Source organism: Contarinia nasturtii, unplaced genomic scaffold (assembly GCF_009176525.2).
Source record: "Contarinia nasturtii isolate CC-2019 unplaced genomic scaffold, AAFC_CNas_1.1 Cnas_scaffold_1240, whole genome shotgun sequence".
In the NCBI taxonomy this organism is placed as follows: domain Eukaryota; kingdom Metazoa; phylum Arthropoda; class Insecta; order Diptera; family Cecidomyiidae; genus Contarinia; species Contarinia nasturtii.
This window is the reverse complement of record NW_022198581.1, coordinates 6,015,743-6,034,847: the sequence shown is the minus strand read 5'-3', so window position 1 is coordinate 6,034,847 and position 19,105 is coordinate 6,015,743. Positions and strand designations below refer to the sequence as shown.

At 34.4% G+C, this 19,105-nt stretch overlaps 1 protein-coding gene across 5 annotated transcripts in view; it reads left to right on the top strand.

The window, feature by feature from the left end:
- LOC116345246 overlaps positions 1-19,105 on the top strand; it is a 47,197-nt gene that overhangs the window by 19,448 nt on the left and 8,644 nt on the right. For all 5 annotated transcript variants that reach the window (XM_031774465.1, XM_031774468.1, XM_031774467.1 and 2 more), the window contains exons 5-17: positions 4,766-4,823; positions 4,907-4,936; positions 5,019-5,071; positions 5,140-5,159; positions 5,248-5,264; positions 5,384-5,437; positions 5,679-5,723; positions 6,017-6,052; positions 8,881-8,934; positions 17,522-17,539; positions 17,763-17,792; positions 17,980-18,087; positions 18,786-18,920. In XM_031774465.1, coding sequence (XP_031630325.1) covers positions 4,766-4,823; positions 4,907-4,936; positions 5,019-5,071; positions 5,140-5,159; positions 5,248-5,264; positions 5,384-5,437; positions 5,679-5,723; positions 6,017-6,052; positions 8,881-8,934; positions 17,522-17,539; positions 17,763-17,792; positions 17,980-18,087; positions 18,786-18,920 — 658 coding nt within the window. The remainder of the gene's footprint in view (positions 1-4,765; positions 4,824-4,906; positions 4,937-5,018; positions 5,072-5,139; positions 5,160-5,247; positions 5,265-5,383; positions 5,438-5,678; positions 5,724-6,016; positions 6,053-8,880; positions 8,935-17,521; positions 17,540-17,762; positions 17,793-17,979; positions 18,088-18,785; positions 18,921-19,105) is intronic.

Sequence of the window (19,105 nt, the reverse complement as noted above, 5' to 3'; positions counted from 1 at the left end):
TCGGTGTGAATGTTTATTTGTTTGAATTTGAGAGAGAGAGAGAGAGAGAGAGAGAGAGAGAGAAGGAGAGATATATGGAGGCACACATGAGAGAAAGAGCGAGACATCAATCTCAATGTCAATATAAATATTTAATTAATTTCATATATAAATAAATAATCGTATGAGCATTTTATATGCAATGTATGTATGATGAAGATTGAAAAGTGGCCCATTTCACTTTCACTCATAAAAGTCGCATACTTGAATTTGTAAGTACGTAGCATAATGTGCCGGTGTTAAGCACGATCATTTCTTTTTTTCACAGCATATTTGGTTGTTGCTGTTTTTCTCCTTCAATCGACAGAGTTGTTAACAAACCTTTTCGTTCAGTTGGAATGAACTAACATGATTCTCGGAATTAAACGCTTGAATAATCGAAAAATATTTTCGAAACAAACTGATTTTGGTTGCAGTTCTATAGTATTTATTAAAGCCCACATGTATCAAGCATATCAAACTCACCACTTTCGTTTAGTTGTGTCGTATTTTTGCATTTTCACCTGAAACGTGTCACAAAAATTTATTCATATTTGGATGTTGTTATTTTCATCAAGCTGAACGAAGGTTTTGTTGACAACTCTGTTATGCAAATTGTACATATTCGTATTTTGTTTTTTTCACTTTCATGAGAAAACTGTCGTTTAAAATTAAGATAACTTTGAATTCTGGCACCAAATACAAAAAGAACGGAGCTCAAATTAACTGAATATTCAATGGTGTAAGAATTTCATCAAGTCATCAGATTTCACGGACTATATTTCACGTAATGAGAATCACATTCACCCAAAGATATGTGAACTCTTCACTTGCTTAACAAAAAAAAAAAAATCATCACACACACAAACTGGGTCGAAGAAAATGTTTGATGTAACATGTGATGTACATATATTATGTTGGTATGTGTGTATATTATTGGTAAAACGGTTTCGATTCATTCTATGCACCGTATACTCAAGCAAATTGAATTCTTTAAAAGAGTAACCAAGTTCATTTTGTTTGTTTTGACATAGTGGAAAACAAAGTTGAAACTTCATAAATATATTACGATTTTCAACTAGGCTAAATGTTCAGAGCATACATAGAGGCGGAGAAGGGGGGATGGAGATACTTTCATTCGCATATGGGTGACATCGTCATTCAATCGGAATGGAATCCGATGTAATTTACTAAAGGAATTCTATCATTTTCCTTACATTTAATACACTATTTTCAGATGAAAAGTTCCATTTACGTTTGAGAGATATCTGGATACCATTCAATAATCAAGTTATTTAGTTTTGACAAAAAGACATTTCTTCAATAACTTTATGGCTTTTAAGTTATATTGGTAAATGCATTTGGTATGGAATTTTTTCATTCAAACAATACGGTTTGTACAGAATGAATCATACTTGATGCAGACACAAGAAAAGATAGACAAATAAGACATAAAATCTATAGACAAAGAAAGAATCGCTTGTTGATGTACAAGTACTCATTTCGGACTCCATCGGGCGGCTATATCAACAAATTTCAAAAGTTGGCACGGTGATTAGTTCCAAAATGAGTTGTTGAAATACATTCAATTGAGTCTATTTGAGATGATGGCGCTCGTGAATTGACAATTCTACTTACAGCCAGTTTATTTTCAAACTCACAATCACAGTGCAACGCGTGATTGATGCATCAATAAATGAACAATCGGTAAAGGGACATATAGTCACAGCATGCAATTGCGGTGACAATTTACACAGTTGAACGGTGTACATAGTGACGATAATGGAGTCCTAACGTCGATATCAATTCATTAAATGTATGCTGAATGGGCTGAAATGGAAAGGAAACCGAAGAAATGAAATGAATTACCAATATGGAGAAAAATGTGTAGAGTAATTTTCGATTATCGACAGTGTGTGGCAAACGAAATTGAAAATACTAAATGTGCATGCAATTTGTTAAGGATGAGATGTCAGCTTGAGAGTAAAGAGGCAATAGCACAAACACACTCACACACACTTTGTCAGAAAACAGTATAATGTTGAATGCATATAATATATATTGTTGTCAAATACAATGTTGGGTTACACATTGCAAACCAACGTGCATTTTGTTATTGTATACTGTGTGCCTGTGCATGTTGATGTTTTGTTGCTTTGTATTCTCACACAATATCGGTGCAACACGATGCAAAAGCTTTCAAAACAAGAGCGGTTGTAGATGAACTTTTCTACATCGAGCGCCCGATCTATATGACACACACACACACACATACAAACGAACCCAATTCACTGTTTGTTTGAGATACAAAGCACCCTGGCACTTTGTTCACTTCACATCCGAGGGCTATGTGTGTGACTGCCTGTTTGCAAGTAAAAGATATGTGTTGGTTTCTATTTCTCTTTTATCTATGCAAATGTCGAGCATAAACAGTGAATGAAATGCAGTACCGTTGATGATACACCGTTGATTGTTTAACTGTTATGGTTGTTAGACATGAATGTGAGAAATGTAAAACGCGATGCTGATTTTAAGAAAATTGAAAACGAAATCTTCCTAAAAAATTTTCTCTGGTCCATGCCATGCATGGCCAAGACATCTATATGAGCAAAGAGCTCTTGCACTTATATTTAATGTACATACTTCGCATTTAAACCAAAAATCTACGAATGGAAGTTGAGATATGTGAATTGGTTGGCGTTTGTAATGCGACATAAAGTTCAGTAAATGTATAAAAATGGCATTAGCACAATCATTTGAAATGAATCTCTGGCTTTTGCCTGCTCCATTCCAGAAGTCTTGCACTCATCATAGGTGCATGCTGCCACACCAAACCAATTGGTACCATACACTTGTACAACATTGTAAAAGTGTACCGGCGAAAGAAGCAGCCAAGCATTGTTCGCTCATTTATCTCGGTCTCGAAATCGTGCAAATAGTACCAATGTATTCTTTGCCACTTCTTTTTTTTTCTTCTATCATCTCATTCTCACTCTTTTTTGTTTGCTTATTCTTTTTATATCGCTGGTGTGTGTGTGCGTGTGTGCGCACCGGATGGAGAATTGCGCAAAAGTGTAAAAACACATCGAATGTGGTAATTGTTGTCATTCTTGTGTTCACTTTTTTTTACTTCGTTCACGGTCGTGTTTTTAATGTGTTTTTGTTGCGTACACATATCTATATCCATCACAGCATTCATCTAACTAAATCCCATTTCACCACATAGACCGTTCTCGCATTAAATTGTATCCGCCAACACAGTTGAACTACACGCATGCACACACACCACACAACGCAACAGACTTATTCTATTCAAAAGCCCTAAATACAGGATGGTAGATTTTCAAGTAATTATAGCAACATTTCCTTCCGATTTTCACCAGAAACCAACATTATACACCAACTTTTGAAAATGATAAACCTCATTTCAGAGATTTGATTCGATGAATCTTACATGCTGTCATGATTCCTAGAGTAAAATAGTTCGCTAGTTAACTTATTTGTTTTATTCAATCTGAAATTTAATATATCTAGTTTCCAATTTCGAATACAAATCCGTTCATCGATAAAAAGAGTACAAATTGCATGGATGTGCATGAAATATCATTATTAATACGCTTCTTGAACATTCAACTAAAATAAATAGCAAAGTTTTTCCACTTGACTTTTCAATAACTAATATATAAATACGGAGGGGAGGGGGGGGGTCAGTGCACAACATACGTATGGTTGTTATTCTGAATTGTACCTTAGGCAGCAAAAAGAGCTAATCCAACGTCTGGATTCGCATATCAAACTTAGCTCATCAGAGCATAACCACTTGCACTCAGCATATCACCAAATGCTTAGATGGCATCACATAAATGTTTTCATTAATGCCAGTGTAAAGTTTTATTTTTGCAAGTAAACAAACTGGTGTGACCTCGAGGGTATTATATCTTAATTGAAATAAATTTCAATTTGAATACTCCGGAACAAAATGGAAACCATATTTATATTTTAGCATTTTAAGCAATTCTTTTCACTGTGATTATTCATCAAATTCATGTATCATACAAAAATCGTTTAAACCACGCTAGTCGTTATGAAATTTTGTGTGACAAGAGAAAAGTTAAATCGACAAATTTCTGTGTGCCGATGACTTTTATTGTTTGATCTAATTTATGTTGTTTTTATTTTTTATCACAATCGAGACTCATTAAAGAACAACAACACGCGGCAACAATGTACTACAACACGAAAATCGATAAATTTTTATGATGTTGAATGCAATTAATGATATTGGCACATTTTTCCGTACACTTATGTGTATTTTTTTTTTCATTTTGTATAAGAGCGTGAGGTAAAAATTGTGTTTTCGTTTTAATTGAAACGTTTGTCGCCACCACCATTGTAGAAACTCTCCGAATACATTCTGGCTTAAAAATTTATAGCGATAAGTATAATTAAATGAAGGACAATAAAAACAATACACGCAAATGAAATGATGCTCCACATCAATGCGAATACGATGTGTACATTGTGTGGAATGTATGCTTTCAATACAAGTTCTTTGGAATTGTACCATTAAAAAAAATTCAAGCGAAAAAAAAGGAATAATAAAACCGAAATTGAAAGGGAAAAAATTAATCCAGTTTATGAAATGATTTTGTATGCTGTATTTGTTGTAATTTCTCACATAATTAACAAAAAGCTCCAGTTAATTTGATTGTGTTGATTTTGTTTCTTCATTATTGCTTTTTTTTAGTATGAAGCGATATCCGGATTTTGTAGCGCCACGAAAGAATACTGCCCCCCTGGACCACGTAAATATTAATGATATTTTTATTGTTATTTTTTTTCCAACTTACTTAATATTCAATTTGTATTCACAACTTTAATTTTGCAGCCGGTTCACCTGGGCACCATGGTGCCAAAGGTAAGTTGTTGAATTTTAATTAGCTTATAGACCAAATGAGTTTTTCGGCATTTAAAATGTAAAAAAATGCATCACTTTTCAGGTTATCGAGGCGATATTGGAATGCCCGGCCCTCCCGGTCGGGAAGGTCCCATTGTAAGCGAATATAATTATTTTTATAATATTAAAATATAATAATGTACGAAAATGGTTTTTTTTTGTAGGGTCCGAGAGGTCCCAAAGGGTAAGTATGACAATGACTATTCAATTTATATTGATTGTGTTGATAAAATTCATTATGTACATTTTTCATTTCGACATTTACTCATTAGCATGCCAGGAAGCCCAGGTAATTTACTTTTCCGTGAACGAGCATTTTTTTCCATTTATTAATTAACGTTAACGAATTTAAATTAATTGATTTAATGAGAAAATGCCACTACATTTGATTTACAATCATACCTTAAGGTTTGGATGGTCGTGATGGAATTCCGGGTGAACCTGGTTTAGATGGTGTGCCAGGTTTGTGCTATTTATCTTTTTCTACTATTTTAACTCGATTTTTAACACATTACATTAAATGAAAACAAAAATTATTTTTACTCTCGCCATTATTTTGATTGACACTCGTTTGGGAAAATTGAAACAAAATTCGAATTATTCCAATTAATTTCCATTTTCATCCATAAATAATCTAGATAATAATGATTTGGAATTAAACTTATTCTATGTAATTCTGTAATTTGTACATTTCTTTTTTCAGGAAGAGCTGGAGCTGATGGAATACCGGGAAAAGATGGAATACCAGGTGGAAAATTGTGCTTTTGTTTGAAACAATTCTCGATTTATCATGTGCAAACACAACGTGTATCTAATATAGTGTGGAGAATAGTTTTCGCCATAACAAATCAAATATGAAAATTGAATGTTCTGCTGAAAATGATTTGAATTGAGTTCTTTAGGAAACCAATGGTGTTATTTATTGATTTGAATTTGCAAAAATATGAATGTTATTGAATTAGTGATTATAAATTTCTCCTCTGTCATGTATTCGCTCCTCTTGTTTTCAGCATAACATTTTGACTGTTTGTTTTGTTACAGGTGCAAATGGAATAAATGGCATCGACGGAAAAGATGGTAAGTGTGCTTTTGTTCAATATGACAATTTCAATGAATAAAAAAACAACATTGAGTTTTATCGAATTTTGTATATACAATCAGCACTGCGTACACATAAATAAATTAAATTCCGAAAAAGCAATAACAATTCATTGAATCTCTTGACATGGTTGGCCCATTTTTCGATTAGAAGCACTTTTCTCAATATAAACACAAACGAACATACGCGCAAACCACACGCACAAAACACATTTTCTAAATGGTAAATTTTCCGGTTAGAGATAGACGTTATACATATACGAAAGTTGTTTTCCTGTAAAACCAAATCCCATCAATTTAGAATTCAAAATTGAAATTGCATATATGCAATTGTAATTAAAATTGAATCACGGAAATTGTATCCCGATGCTAAAATTGGATGAGCAAGTGAAGTGAAATGGTTTCGTTTTGATTGTACGGATATCATGAATATATATTTCGGAATGTTATCTTATCGTTTTACACTGGATGGAACGGAAAATTGTCTAATGTATATAACTGTTATCGAATCGATCAGACCGTATCTTCTGCGCTTCGAAGCATTTATTATTATTGATATTGCCGATTTAATTCAGTGATGTGTTTCGCATTGCGGTGTCTCACTCAATTTGTCGATGTAATGTTTGTTTGTTTTTTTTTCTCTTTCGACCGAAAATGGTGACAAACACAGCAGTGGACAGAATCTATATTTTGTAATAAAATGATAGGCTCGTGCCGATTTTTCTCCACACAAAAAAAAGTGTGGAAAGAAGCACATTGTTTTCGTCGTCAATTCGCTTCGTTGACCGAATGTTGAAATTTATTTATTTATTATTATTTTATTAGATTAGGTTTTATATAACAGGGGTGAAACGATGATGGTGAAATCAGCAACAGCAGCAGCAGAAGCGAGGCATAAAAATAAAATGTTTCACGCCTAATGGAGAACAAAAGTTCGCGTATTATCAATATTCAATTAAGAATTATTTATTGTCATTAGACTATTTATATCAAGCGCATTTTGTGTGTGTGAGATGCGATATTGTTTATCGGATATCGTTATTACCGCTGTTAAGAGCCTTTTAAGAGCTTTTGATGGGCCGTTTCCCCCATACACATTATACCGCGAATACGCATAATGATCTTGGGTCACGATATTATTACATTTCTCAACAACAACAAAAAAAATGTGAACATTTAGCAAATGAAGACGCTAACAAGCGGCAAAGTCGTGCGTATATATCATGACAGTGTGTTGATAAAGTTTTTTTATACTTGCTTCCGTTTCTTCTCGCTCCACGTTTTCTTCTTACTTGTGTTCGGTCTCTAATATTCTCGCATCATTATTTGGTACCATCGGAAGTTTTGACAACGACTAGACAAACTTTTTTTGGTTGAATAGAATATATGCGTATGTCATTCAAAACACACATTTTTCGAGCATGTTTCCTCCTCCTCCCCCCAAAAAACAATTCTTTTTGCCGTTATTCGGAAGTTAACAAAGTTTTCGTTAATATTATCACAGCGTGCCGGGATCAATTTTTGGCGTAAAACTCATTTTTTTCCATTTGTTTCGATGTTGTCGGTTGGAAGAAAGCTGAAAAATCTTGCTTATGTAAAAACCAAAAAAAAATCATGAAACATAAAGATTCGTAAGCAATTAAACGTAACATGAGATTCGTGTCTCTTTTTTTACTTTTGGATCAGAAATGAAAAAAAAACTTTGAATTCATTTTCCACGTTGAATATCTGCAATGCGTTTGATCTCGATAAAAACGATGAGATATTCGTTAAAAAAAAAACTCAACAGAATGATTTCAAAACAAGTACGATATAAAAAAATTAAAGTAAAATTAAATCCAGATGCTTGGATTAGTGGCGAACAATCGATGTGATACGTGTCCGATTTAAAAAAGGTATTTCTGGGCCTTTGGTCATAAAACATTCGGTGTGACACAAACGCAACAAAGCATCTTCTATCACTTGTGTACCACGCCACCATTGTTTCGAAATCCCTTTTTTTCTCAAAGTGTAAAAGATTATCGGATAATGCAATACGGTGACCCGAAGAATTAACACATACACCGCGTCGATGAGTATAAAACACAAACGAATTTATTAAATTTTCAAGTATTTGTGAAGTAATATTGACACACAGCAGTTTTATCTCTTCAGCAAGAGAGAATGTATTTTGGATTTACGTTGGCTCTTCGATCGTTTTTTTTTATTTTATCTTTCTATTTGCCTGTGCCTGTCTGCATCTCCATCTCTGCGTCTCTCCTTCATTTCGATCCGTTTTTGTTTTACGATTTTGAGTGACTGTGAAAAGAATCTCATCAAAATGTAAATGACATTTGGAATGAACCCAACACATGCTAATGCATTTACAAAACAAACGACAGCGTAGAAGAAAAATGGAATGTTGAATATTTTCATTTCTATTATCTGTGAAATTTCTTGTGACGTATGTGTCACAATACAGGCGGTAAAGGCGGATAATCCATCGACCATTCACATTTTGATAGAGAGAACAGAAATGCGCCGGTCATATTGTTGTGTTTTGTTATTGCGTTTTGAATGCATATACTGTGATACAAACATGAAGCCGATCATTTGTGCAATTTCAGCAATACAATGACTGGTTGTGTTATTGTTCTTTTGGAATTTATTCAACTTTAAGAATGGCTAGGATTTAATCTCAATGGAAAGAACCAAGAGGGAAAAAAATGTTCCATCATAATTCATATAAATTCATTAAAAACTTTTGTTGTTTCTTTTAACTTTATTACTTGTTTACGATAATGATGTGGTGTATTCTTCTTTTTTAGGTAAGGAAGGATTGCCTGGACCCCAGGGGCCACCCGGTACAGTTGGTGAACGCGGTAAGTTATAATCTTTACTAAATTGCTACATAATAATCATTCCAACGACACCAAAATATCGCACAATACATTACATAAACATGATAAATGTTTGTTTGTTTATTACAAATGCATTTCTTAGCGCCGATTAGTACGAGCGCATCGCTGCTCACTTGTAAAATGCATTATTAGCTTGCATATTATTGAAATTTTTATCTAGCATCCTATTAATAGCGATTCAACGCGAAATTTTTAGAGGCAATAAAATGGATGAAAGGTGATAGGTTCAGGGCAATTGAAATAAGTACGAAAATTACGGCTAATTTAAAATCAACAGCATACAACATTGAAACTGGGGTAAGGTAATGAGAAAGTAAAAGAGAAAGCAAAAAAAAATGTGCTGTGTGTAATCCTTGCAAATACAATTATTATCATCATTAGCTTGTTGAAATAAGCGAAAGGCGTAAACAAAAAGGTTATTGTTGAGGAGGAAATATTTCGATGTTCATCATATTTAGGCACAGGGGCCGAGTAAACTCTGATAATCTCCTTAAATCTTCAAAGTACTCCCAAGAATTAGGGTACTTTGATGGGCAGATGGACTCTCCCAACCGTACGCATGTATGATGGTCATTTTATTTATTATGCTTATTAGAATATTTACTTGACATAGAGTTACCAAATTGAACAAGGCACGAACCTAATTTCAACTTGTTTTATTCGGCGAATAAATTTTAACATAATTTCCATGCAAATAACAAATACACGCACAAGGCACTGGGGTTGTCAAAAGAATTCAGAGTCAGCATGTAAAATGTACAGTGTTGGCTGCCTTTGATGCTTTCGTTCGGAATAAATTCGAGAACAAAACTGAAAACAACGTGAATACAGCATGTGCAAAACGTTATGATGGTGCTGGGTCAGCACAAGCTACTCGTGCATAAATTCAACATAATATCTGTATTTTTAATTGACTTTAAATGTGCAATCGGAATTTGATTTGCTGAATTGGAATTTTATAGATACACACAGACATACGAGCGCAAAGGATGAAAAGCTGATGAAATCGGTAGATTTTATTGCGGCATTTTTTTCGGGTTACTTTTTTTTATTGATGTTATTTGAACGCGTGTACTTCATTATTTCGAAAACATTAATTAACCCAAGAGCATAATCGGTAACGAACTGACTGTATCGGCGGTGCCGACAGTGTGTCTATTTATTTGAATTGCTCAATGTTTGTGTAAAAGAGATTACAATTGGTTTTTCTTCGATAAATACTTAATGTCTTCACTCCCTCACATCGTAACAAATATGGACAACGAAATGCGTCGATTTTCTTCATATATTTGCAAGTGTTCATTCGAATGTTTTCCGATATAGTATACAATAAATGTGTCTGTAGACACTAGATGTGAATCAATCACGTTGAAATTATATTGGTCACATGGCTAATTCGATGTATACGCAATATTGATTTTCGATTTAACCGATTTGTTTTCCATTTGTAAATATACATTGCAATCATTTACACCCGCGCACATAAAAGACGATGACTTTGGTTGCCAATGGGTGCACGTTATACGGAGGGACGAAAAATAAAGAGCGAAGATACAGGATAAATGTTGTGTGTATCATTGGCAACAAACGATACGATTTGCAAACAAAACCAGGAAAAAAAAACATATATAAATAAACAGAATTACATCGGAAAGTCAAGCTTATTTTATGTTCGTTGCTATAAAATAAACATGACAAAAGATCATCGTATTCACCGGGCTTTACGAAAACATGCCACTAACCAAACTTGTAATTCGCAATAAATTCAGTGTACTCGTCAATGTGCTTGGGCATTCGTAAAAATTGCCTACTTTTTTCTGTCAGTATGTCTGCGATACGAAGGCCCACACATATGCTTGCTCGTCATGAACGTGATTCAATCGAATCACATTGAAATGGCGATCGAAAGAGTAAGGTAGAAAACAATAAGGAAAAAAAAAACGAGTGAAAATAAATCCAGATTCGAAATATTGCCATGAAACAAACTGAGCCCAATGCCACATGCAAAAAAGGATCGAAAACGAAATTTGTACAAAAGCGCTGACATCAACAGAATGTCTTCTCTTTTTTTTCTCTAGTTCCCTTGGTTTTTACACGAAAAATTCCAATTTCAAGATTTAATGTACTTAAGTGTAATAATGTTTAGTGCCGACATTAAAATGCATTAAACCATCTAACCAGTAAGTGACCGTGTTACACGATTAATTTTGAATGTATGCTTAAAAACTCAACCACCATTAAACATGAAACAAGTGAATCAAAGGAATCAGTAACCAAACAACAGAAAAAGAAAACGCGCCCCATTGAGATGCCATCAAGTCCACAGGGAATCATGACTGGTTAGCAAAATTTTATAAAAAAAATAAGCCCAGCAAAGCACAATCTGAATCGAGCAGTTTTTTTTCTCTCTGTAACACGTTAAAATAAAAGAATTTGAATACACATGGCGTATTCTCGCGTCGCAATAGACATACTGCAAACGGTATGAACAATAACACACATACAAATACCGTAATGCAGCAGTACATTTGAATTAGAATCTCGGATACACAATATGCATCTCACATATTCTCTTCCGTCGTTTGGGATTTATTTATAACATTTAAAGAATAAAAATTCGGGCAGGCAAGAGCTGAACGTGTTTTCTGGCCATTTTACAAGTTAAGCCTTCTTAAGTTCTCTTGTATGCAACTCATTTTTCTTCTTCTTTTTTTTCTCGCCGCTTTGTCATGAACGATCGTGTATTGTTATCCTTGAACAAAATTTATTTGCTTTTTATATCAAGGATAAATATATGTATGGAATACACCGCAATGAAAATCGTTTGAATGATTACACGATAACAACATGTTCGGTACTGTGTTTCGGGTGTATAATATTACAAGTACCGTATATATTGTACATGTGAACTGCTGCGAGGAAAAAAAAGTTTAGAATGAATGTGTGCAGATTTGTCAATATGTTCAAACATTTCTCTCTCTCTCTCTCTCCTGCGAGGCAAATGTCAGTGTCTATTTTCCCGTCGATTCTTTATTGTGTTGCAACATTGCATTACAAGGCATTCTGTGTTCGATATTCTTCATCCACATTGTCATATTGTATGTATCCGACACAAATGCAATAATGTTCTGTTCGTACTTTTTCTCGGTGCACCATTTTCTTGCTCCTCATATTCTTGTGCTACACTACAAACTTCAAGAAGTTTTTATTGAACATTTTCTATTGTTCGACTGAGTAGCAGAACATATTGTCTTGAAATGTGATGCGCATCCAAAGACAATTGACACAAGGAATATATGTTATGTGCACTGCTTACTCGCTTGTGCTTAGCAAAACAATATCTATTGATACTATAATCGTATGTATTTATTTGTCATAACTATAAATACGATCCTCGGTTTTGATACAGATTTTGTTTTGCTCTGTTGCTCATTCAACTCAAGCAACTGTTCACACAGACAGTGAACAAATGAACATAGAAAATAAATGAAATTCTGAGATTTATACAGAAAATATATTTGTTATACCATCAAAGCGCATGATAAAAATGTTTCTTGAATTGATTTAAATTTATTTTTGTCGCACTTTTCTCTGGGGTATGGATTTCAATCGTCTATCCTTTTTTTGCGTGTATGTCTTCAAAAGTTCGTTTACATGAATTAAAACTATGTAAAACATTGATTCGAGAAACTTTTTCATGAATATTCGCTTTGTTTTCATCAGCATGAGACAGAAAGTTGCATTTTTATCCATCGTTTTTTCATCCGCACTACTTTACTCGTTCCATTTTCATCTTAAATGAATTGCATGCGAATTGTATTGATATAATGTCATATAAATTTTAAGTCGGATTAACTAATAAATCTGTTGGCATTATGACAATAAAAGTCCCGTTCAATTTGCATTATAAAATGCATATTGATATAAATAGTTAATGACTTTATAAGCGATATATATATTTCAATGGGGCGAACATTTTTATAATATACCTTTCGACAGAACATAAAGATGAAAACGGAGAGAAATGGAGCCATCGAGAGAAGAGAGATTGAGAGTTTTTAATTTTGCATGAGAAATGGCAAATGCTCTTGTCGATTAACTGTCAGAAAGCGATGTGAGATAGAATGTTGAATTTTCGAGTGCAAAGTGAGAATGATGAAGGGTTTTCGAAATGACTTAAAGCTCTATTTAACGGATGAATTTCCACGACTCATAATTAAATTGACATTGATGAATGATGCGCATGAGCCTCGTTCTGATATCAAACGATAATTTTGCCATCAGACAATCCACCTGCAGCAGCATCAACAATAGCAGTGGCGACGGCGACGGCAGTGGCATCAGCCGAATCATAACGGCTTTGCCATCGTATTAAAACGTATTGTTCGATTATATTCACGATTTTCGAATGAACTGTAAATTGGAAATAACAAGAAAAAATGGCTCAATAATGGCTCAGTATTTGGCCAGACATCGAAAATACAAAATATTCGAATGCCGAACGAAACGAACAAATAAATAAAAAAAACACAAAAACACCTTTTTACACCAATTCTATGCGAAACGAATTAAAATTTGGCCGGGTTGATTGCCGAAAACTCAAAAAGTATTTTGCCGATTTTTGTTTACGAGAGAGAAATTGTTGTTGGACGAGAGTGCAGCATTATTGCGGTGATACAATGTAAATTGAACGAATAAAAATAAAACCAACAAGTATTTTTAGTAGACAATAAATTTTCCCCCAAAAAAGTAGCGCCAAAGCTTTAACAGTCATTTTGGATATATACAGAGCAAAGAGAAATGGCGAGCAAGAAATGGAAAAAATACCAGCACCACTTTGGAATACATTTTAGCTTAAGCCAACACAATAATAATCGAAATAATCGCTTTGGTGCGCTTAAATGTCGCAGGTAGTATATATTTCCATATTGTGTTATGCTTCTGCTTAAATCCCAATGTTGGCGGGTTGCAAAGTATTTTCACAGTGCACCCAATACAATTTAATACAAAGATAGGGAGTGACTGAGAGTGTGGACAGAGAGAAAAAACAACAACAGCATTGACAAAAAAAATGTCAGCGACGAAAATGGGATTTAAATTCTGTGCACAATGTTTATTTGTGCAAATGTAAATGCTTTGCAAAATCTGGTCGATGGCCGACTGTTTGCACTGTGAATTTCCTTCCCTCATTCACAAAATGTACAGTAAAATACACAATATTTAAACGATAATACGTAAACAAGCAACCAATGCAATTACGTTGCGCTGCGACTCAATTTCACATCCATTGCAAAAGCACATGCAAAACATAAAAGCCCACATTAATTGTGTAAAATCTATGATGCTTTCTTCGGCTCATTTTGAAATGCGCTCAACGCATTCATTTATTACTTAAAATTTGATTTGGACCGATTTGGACGGCGTAAAAATACAATACGTTCATAAATGCATCTCCTATAAACAATCGCAAAAGTAAATGTTTATGTTTGTTGCATCATCGACAATTTTAAGTCAAATATCTTTCTCCCCCTCATTCTTCCCAAAAACAAAACGAACCGATTTTTATTCAGCACAGAAAAAATGTGAAAACAACATAATATGAAAAAAAAAAAATATTTATGTTCCATCTAGTATTCAATGCGCACAGAGAAACACACACATTTCCTTTTCACATCTCCAGCTTCATTTGCATTGTCAACAATTCATTTAAAGGAATAATTTATGAAGCGTCTTCGTTAAATGCATCGGATTCCATGCAAACTAATAGTAAACATTTTATTTATTCGTATTCAGTTCGCCAGGGGACTAGCTCAAAAATTCTACATATACAAAACAATTTCGATTTATAAGAGTTGCTGACTAGTTCGTTTTGTTGATACGATATCGCTCGTGTGTCAAACACTATTTGCGGCCAATTGCAAAATTAATAGTCGACACGAAACGAATATCATAAATTAATGAATGTTTACAATTGTTCACAATGTGCACGGCAAATTTTGCACGGTACTGGCACACGAGAATAGCGCACACATTCAAAACGTAATGGAATTTTTGGTTTTTCACCCACCATTTTAATTCGAAGGAGACTATATATAATTATATACAGGGTGGCGCATTTAATCGGGTTTTCCAGGGGGGTGGGAATTTTGAAAAACCCTTTGAGGGGTATGTTGGGGGTAAAAAATAGAAAATTTCTATCGGAGCAGAATTTTGAATTTTTCCCCAGGGGGGGGTGGGGGTGCCCCCAATTTTGCAAAACTTCATCGGATCAAAAAATAAAGTACTACAAAATTGTTCAGAATGACGAGAGAAATTTTTTAGGACCTCTGCCCTCCAAGTCTCCCCACCCCTTAAGGGGGTCGGGGGGTCAAAAACCCCCAAGATGTGATTTTTTTGACCTGAAACCCAAAAATTCAGAATCAGCATGAAAAATTACCTTAGAATCGATATTTTTCTCATCTACGTTTTTTCACAAATTTTGTACCAAAAAAGTGTAAAATCGACCCCTCAATCTACAAAGTCGATTTTACACTTTTTTGGTCCAAAATTTGTGAAAAAACGTGGATGAGAAAAATATCGATTCTAAGGTAATTTTTCATGCTGATTCCGAATTTTTGGGTTTCAGGTCAAAAAAATCACATCTTGGGGGTTTTTGACCCCCCGACCCCCTTAAGGGGTGGGGGGACTTGGAGGGCAGGGGTCCTAAAAAATTTCTTTCGTCATTCTGAACAATTTTGTAGTACATTAGTTTTTGATCCGATGAAGTTTTGCAAAATTGGGGGCACCCCCACCCCCCCTGGGGAAAAATTCAAAATTCTGCTCCGATAGAAATTTTCTATTTTTTACCTCCAACATACCCCTCAAAGGGTTTTTCAAAATTCCCACCCCCCTGGAAAACCCGATTAAATGCGCCACCCTGTATAATTATATATATCTCATGCTATCCGTTTAATTTACATTTATCCGGCTCTGTCATGAATTATGGTTTAAATATAATTGCCGAATGTTTCACAGCACAGGAACACTGCTGTGACTATTGTTGCGCTGCATTTCGGGAAATGAACGCGTGTTCACAGTCAATGGATTCACAGTTTGTGTGTTTATTTTGGATACTGCGGCCTGTACGATGTGTGTGCACACGCTGGTTGCTCTTCATCAATTCACAATATTCCCATCGCCAAATGGTTTACAGCAAATTCATTCATGCCGTCCTCTCCTCCTACGTTTTTGATATTTAATTCATTGATTTATTGATTGAAAAATGACCATTTAACTAGTCACGATGAATTGTTAAGCACAAAACGTACAAAGTTGAAAAATTCAAAATCAATTTGAATTAATGGATTTACATCGCGCCGCTCAGTTGCTATTTATAATATGTATGTGTTTGTATGCAAATATTTACGCGAATCAAATATAAACCAGCATCAAACGAGCACGGGCAACAGAACAGTGTTGCATGTGGGTATAGCAGTACATCATCACGGTTTGACTTAACGCGTAAATGCTATAATTAACTGTATACACGAATTATTCAAAGTGATATATCAATGTCGGCCGGTCTGTATCGAAATGATGCCAAATGATGATGCAGCAGCCAGTTGCTTGAACACTTTTTTCTTCCGCTTATTCATTGCCGGCGCCTGATTTTATGAATTGTTTTTTTATCTTTCCAAAAGGTATTGATCGCATTCACATTTGGTTCGTGCGGTTCCTTCATCAGTATATACATTGTACTAGCATAATGAAAGGAAAATCTTTATAATCTTCCTTTTGGCTGAAAATCACCAGTTTTTCGAAATTTATTTCCAATGTTCAAGTTGTAATTATGACATCGCATTTAAGCTTTCCAACCGACCAGTTGAAATACCTTTTTATATTAGCCAAACAGAATTGAAAAGCGTTGCGAATAAAAACGAATTAACACACAAAATTGTGCAAGAGTTAAATGAAAAGTGCAGTTGATGCGCTCTCTTCGGACATCTAATTTAATACAGAAATGGGCGATGTGCTCTTGATCACATTAAGCAACACACATACACATAAAAAAGGGGTCGATGAATGAAAGAAGAAAGAAGTTGTCGTCGACGATGTCAACGACGACCATACTTACCTCAATTGGAAAGCCAACTGGCCCATTCTTTAACGGTCATCGCCCAATGATACTAGACTACTGTTGCATTCACCATACAAAGTAATTCGTGTAATATCATCTATTTTCATACATAAATAAACTAAATGGATTAATTGGATTAGCTGCACGGTTTTTCAACGGTTTTTCTTATTTAGTCATTTTAGTCTCGAAACTCGTATAATTTAAATTAAATTCCATCATTTTGTGCTCTTATGTTTCACATTTCATTCTTGCACATTTTCTATCTCGCTTTTTCTTTTCCACCCGATGGACGGTGGTGGCGGCGGCGGCGGCGGTGATGCTTATTGGATATTTTGGTGTTATGTTATTTTATTTTTCATCTTATCCTTTTGCAATTATGTACAACATTCATTCCATGCCATGTTTTGATAAAATTCCATGATATCGTTGCAGGTTTAACTGGACCGAGAGGTATGTACATTGTACACTTTGCTTACAATACGGTCAAAATCAAAAGCTCACGCAAATAATTACACCCAATATAATGCTATACACATATAATAATTATGCGTTGCATCGCATAAACCGTTCATTATGACTATATCCGGTGAATTTTATTAAAATTCTGATCTGACCGTATTTTGTTTTGTATTCTTTTGTTGTAATCTTATATCTCGGCTATGCTTGCAAACAGGACGCAGCGGACGACCCGGTCAAAATGGAAGTAAGTGTACATTTTATTTTACATTGACTACGTTTTATATCCATGTCTTGCTCATTATCATAAATTTGAGACATTTATTGATTTTAAACACAAAAACATATACGAACATGCGATTTATGATGAGAATAATTTAAATTCTGTTGAAATTTGTACTGAATATCTTTGTTTTTTTTTTAATTTCTTACAGTTCCTGGCCTCCCGGGAATCGTTGCATACAAGTATGGATTGGACGCGGATAAATTGCACATCCCACCAACGGAAGTCGGAAAACTACTAATTCCACCATCAATTGCAGGCAAGTACCATAAAACTACTCGATAAATGGAATTTTCTTATCTTAAAAATATAGAGCAATATCTGCATTTTTGCCAACTGCATGCGAAAAAAAAAAAGAAACTTGTTAAAAATGTACTTTTTAAGAAAAAAATATTCAATATGTAGTACATGTTCTGTTCGATGCTTAAACGATTGCTATGTATACTTTGATTTAAATTTTGCCGACGCTGCTTCATTTTAAGATGTTTGAAATGTATGGCGTCGAGAGAAAAAAAATAATGGTAACATCAGCATCAAGTCTACATATGTTCTGGCTGTGAAATATTATTCAATATTACTTAAGGGTACATAATGTGTTCGCATTATTATAGATATAACAATGAAGTACTTGAAATGGCTCCGAAGTGAAGATCTTTTGAATTTTATGTTTAAAACGTGATCGAATGACTCATACATATCATTATGGTCTTTGATTTATAACGGCAAAATGGAATCAAATATTTTCCCTTTTCATATGATATAATCTCCATCAGTTGCAATCGCTCGCTCTTTTCGAGCCATGATTAATTATGTAGATATTATTCAATGCTGACGAATACTTTAAAGTAAAGCGGTTGATGCTGATGTCGTCGATACTTCAATATATACTTTGATTATGGAATTTGAATTTTATATCAATTTTTTTTTTATTTTTCCGTTGCAATATTAAACATTTAGGCGGTTCAAACAAACCGATTGTGATCGTTGAGGATAAATTTCTTCGATTAATTTGTGATGCTACCGGTCAACCTAAACCAGATGTTGTATGGTATCGTCACGATGGCAGACCTATCACTGATGGCTCTTGGCAAGGTAAGCGAGTATTCTGATAAAAATCTATTATTCCCATTTCAATTTATTCGAGCGAATGTATATCGCATACGATGCACATTTGTTCAATTATATTACTCATTATTTCAAATTATTCTCAAAGTACACACACACACACACAGAGAGAGAGAGAGAGAGAGAGAGAGAGAGAGAGAGAGAGAGAGAGA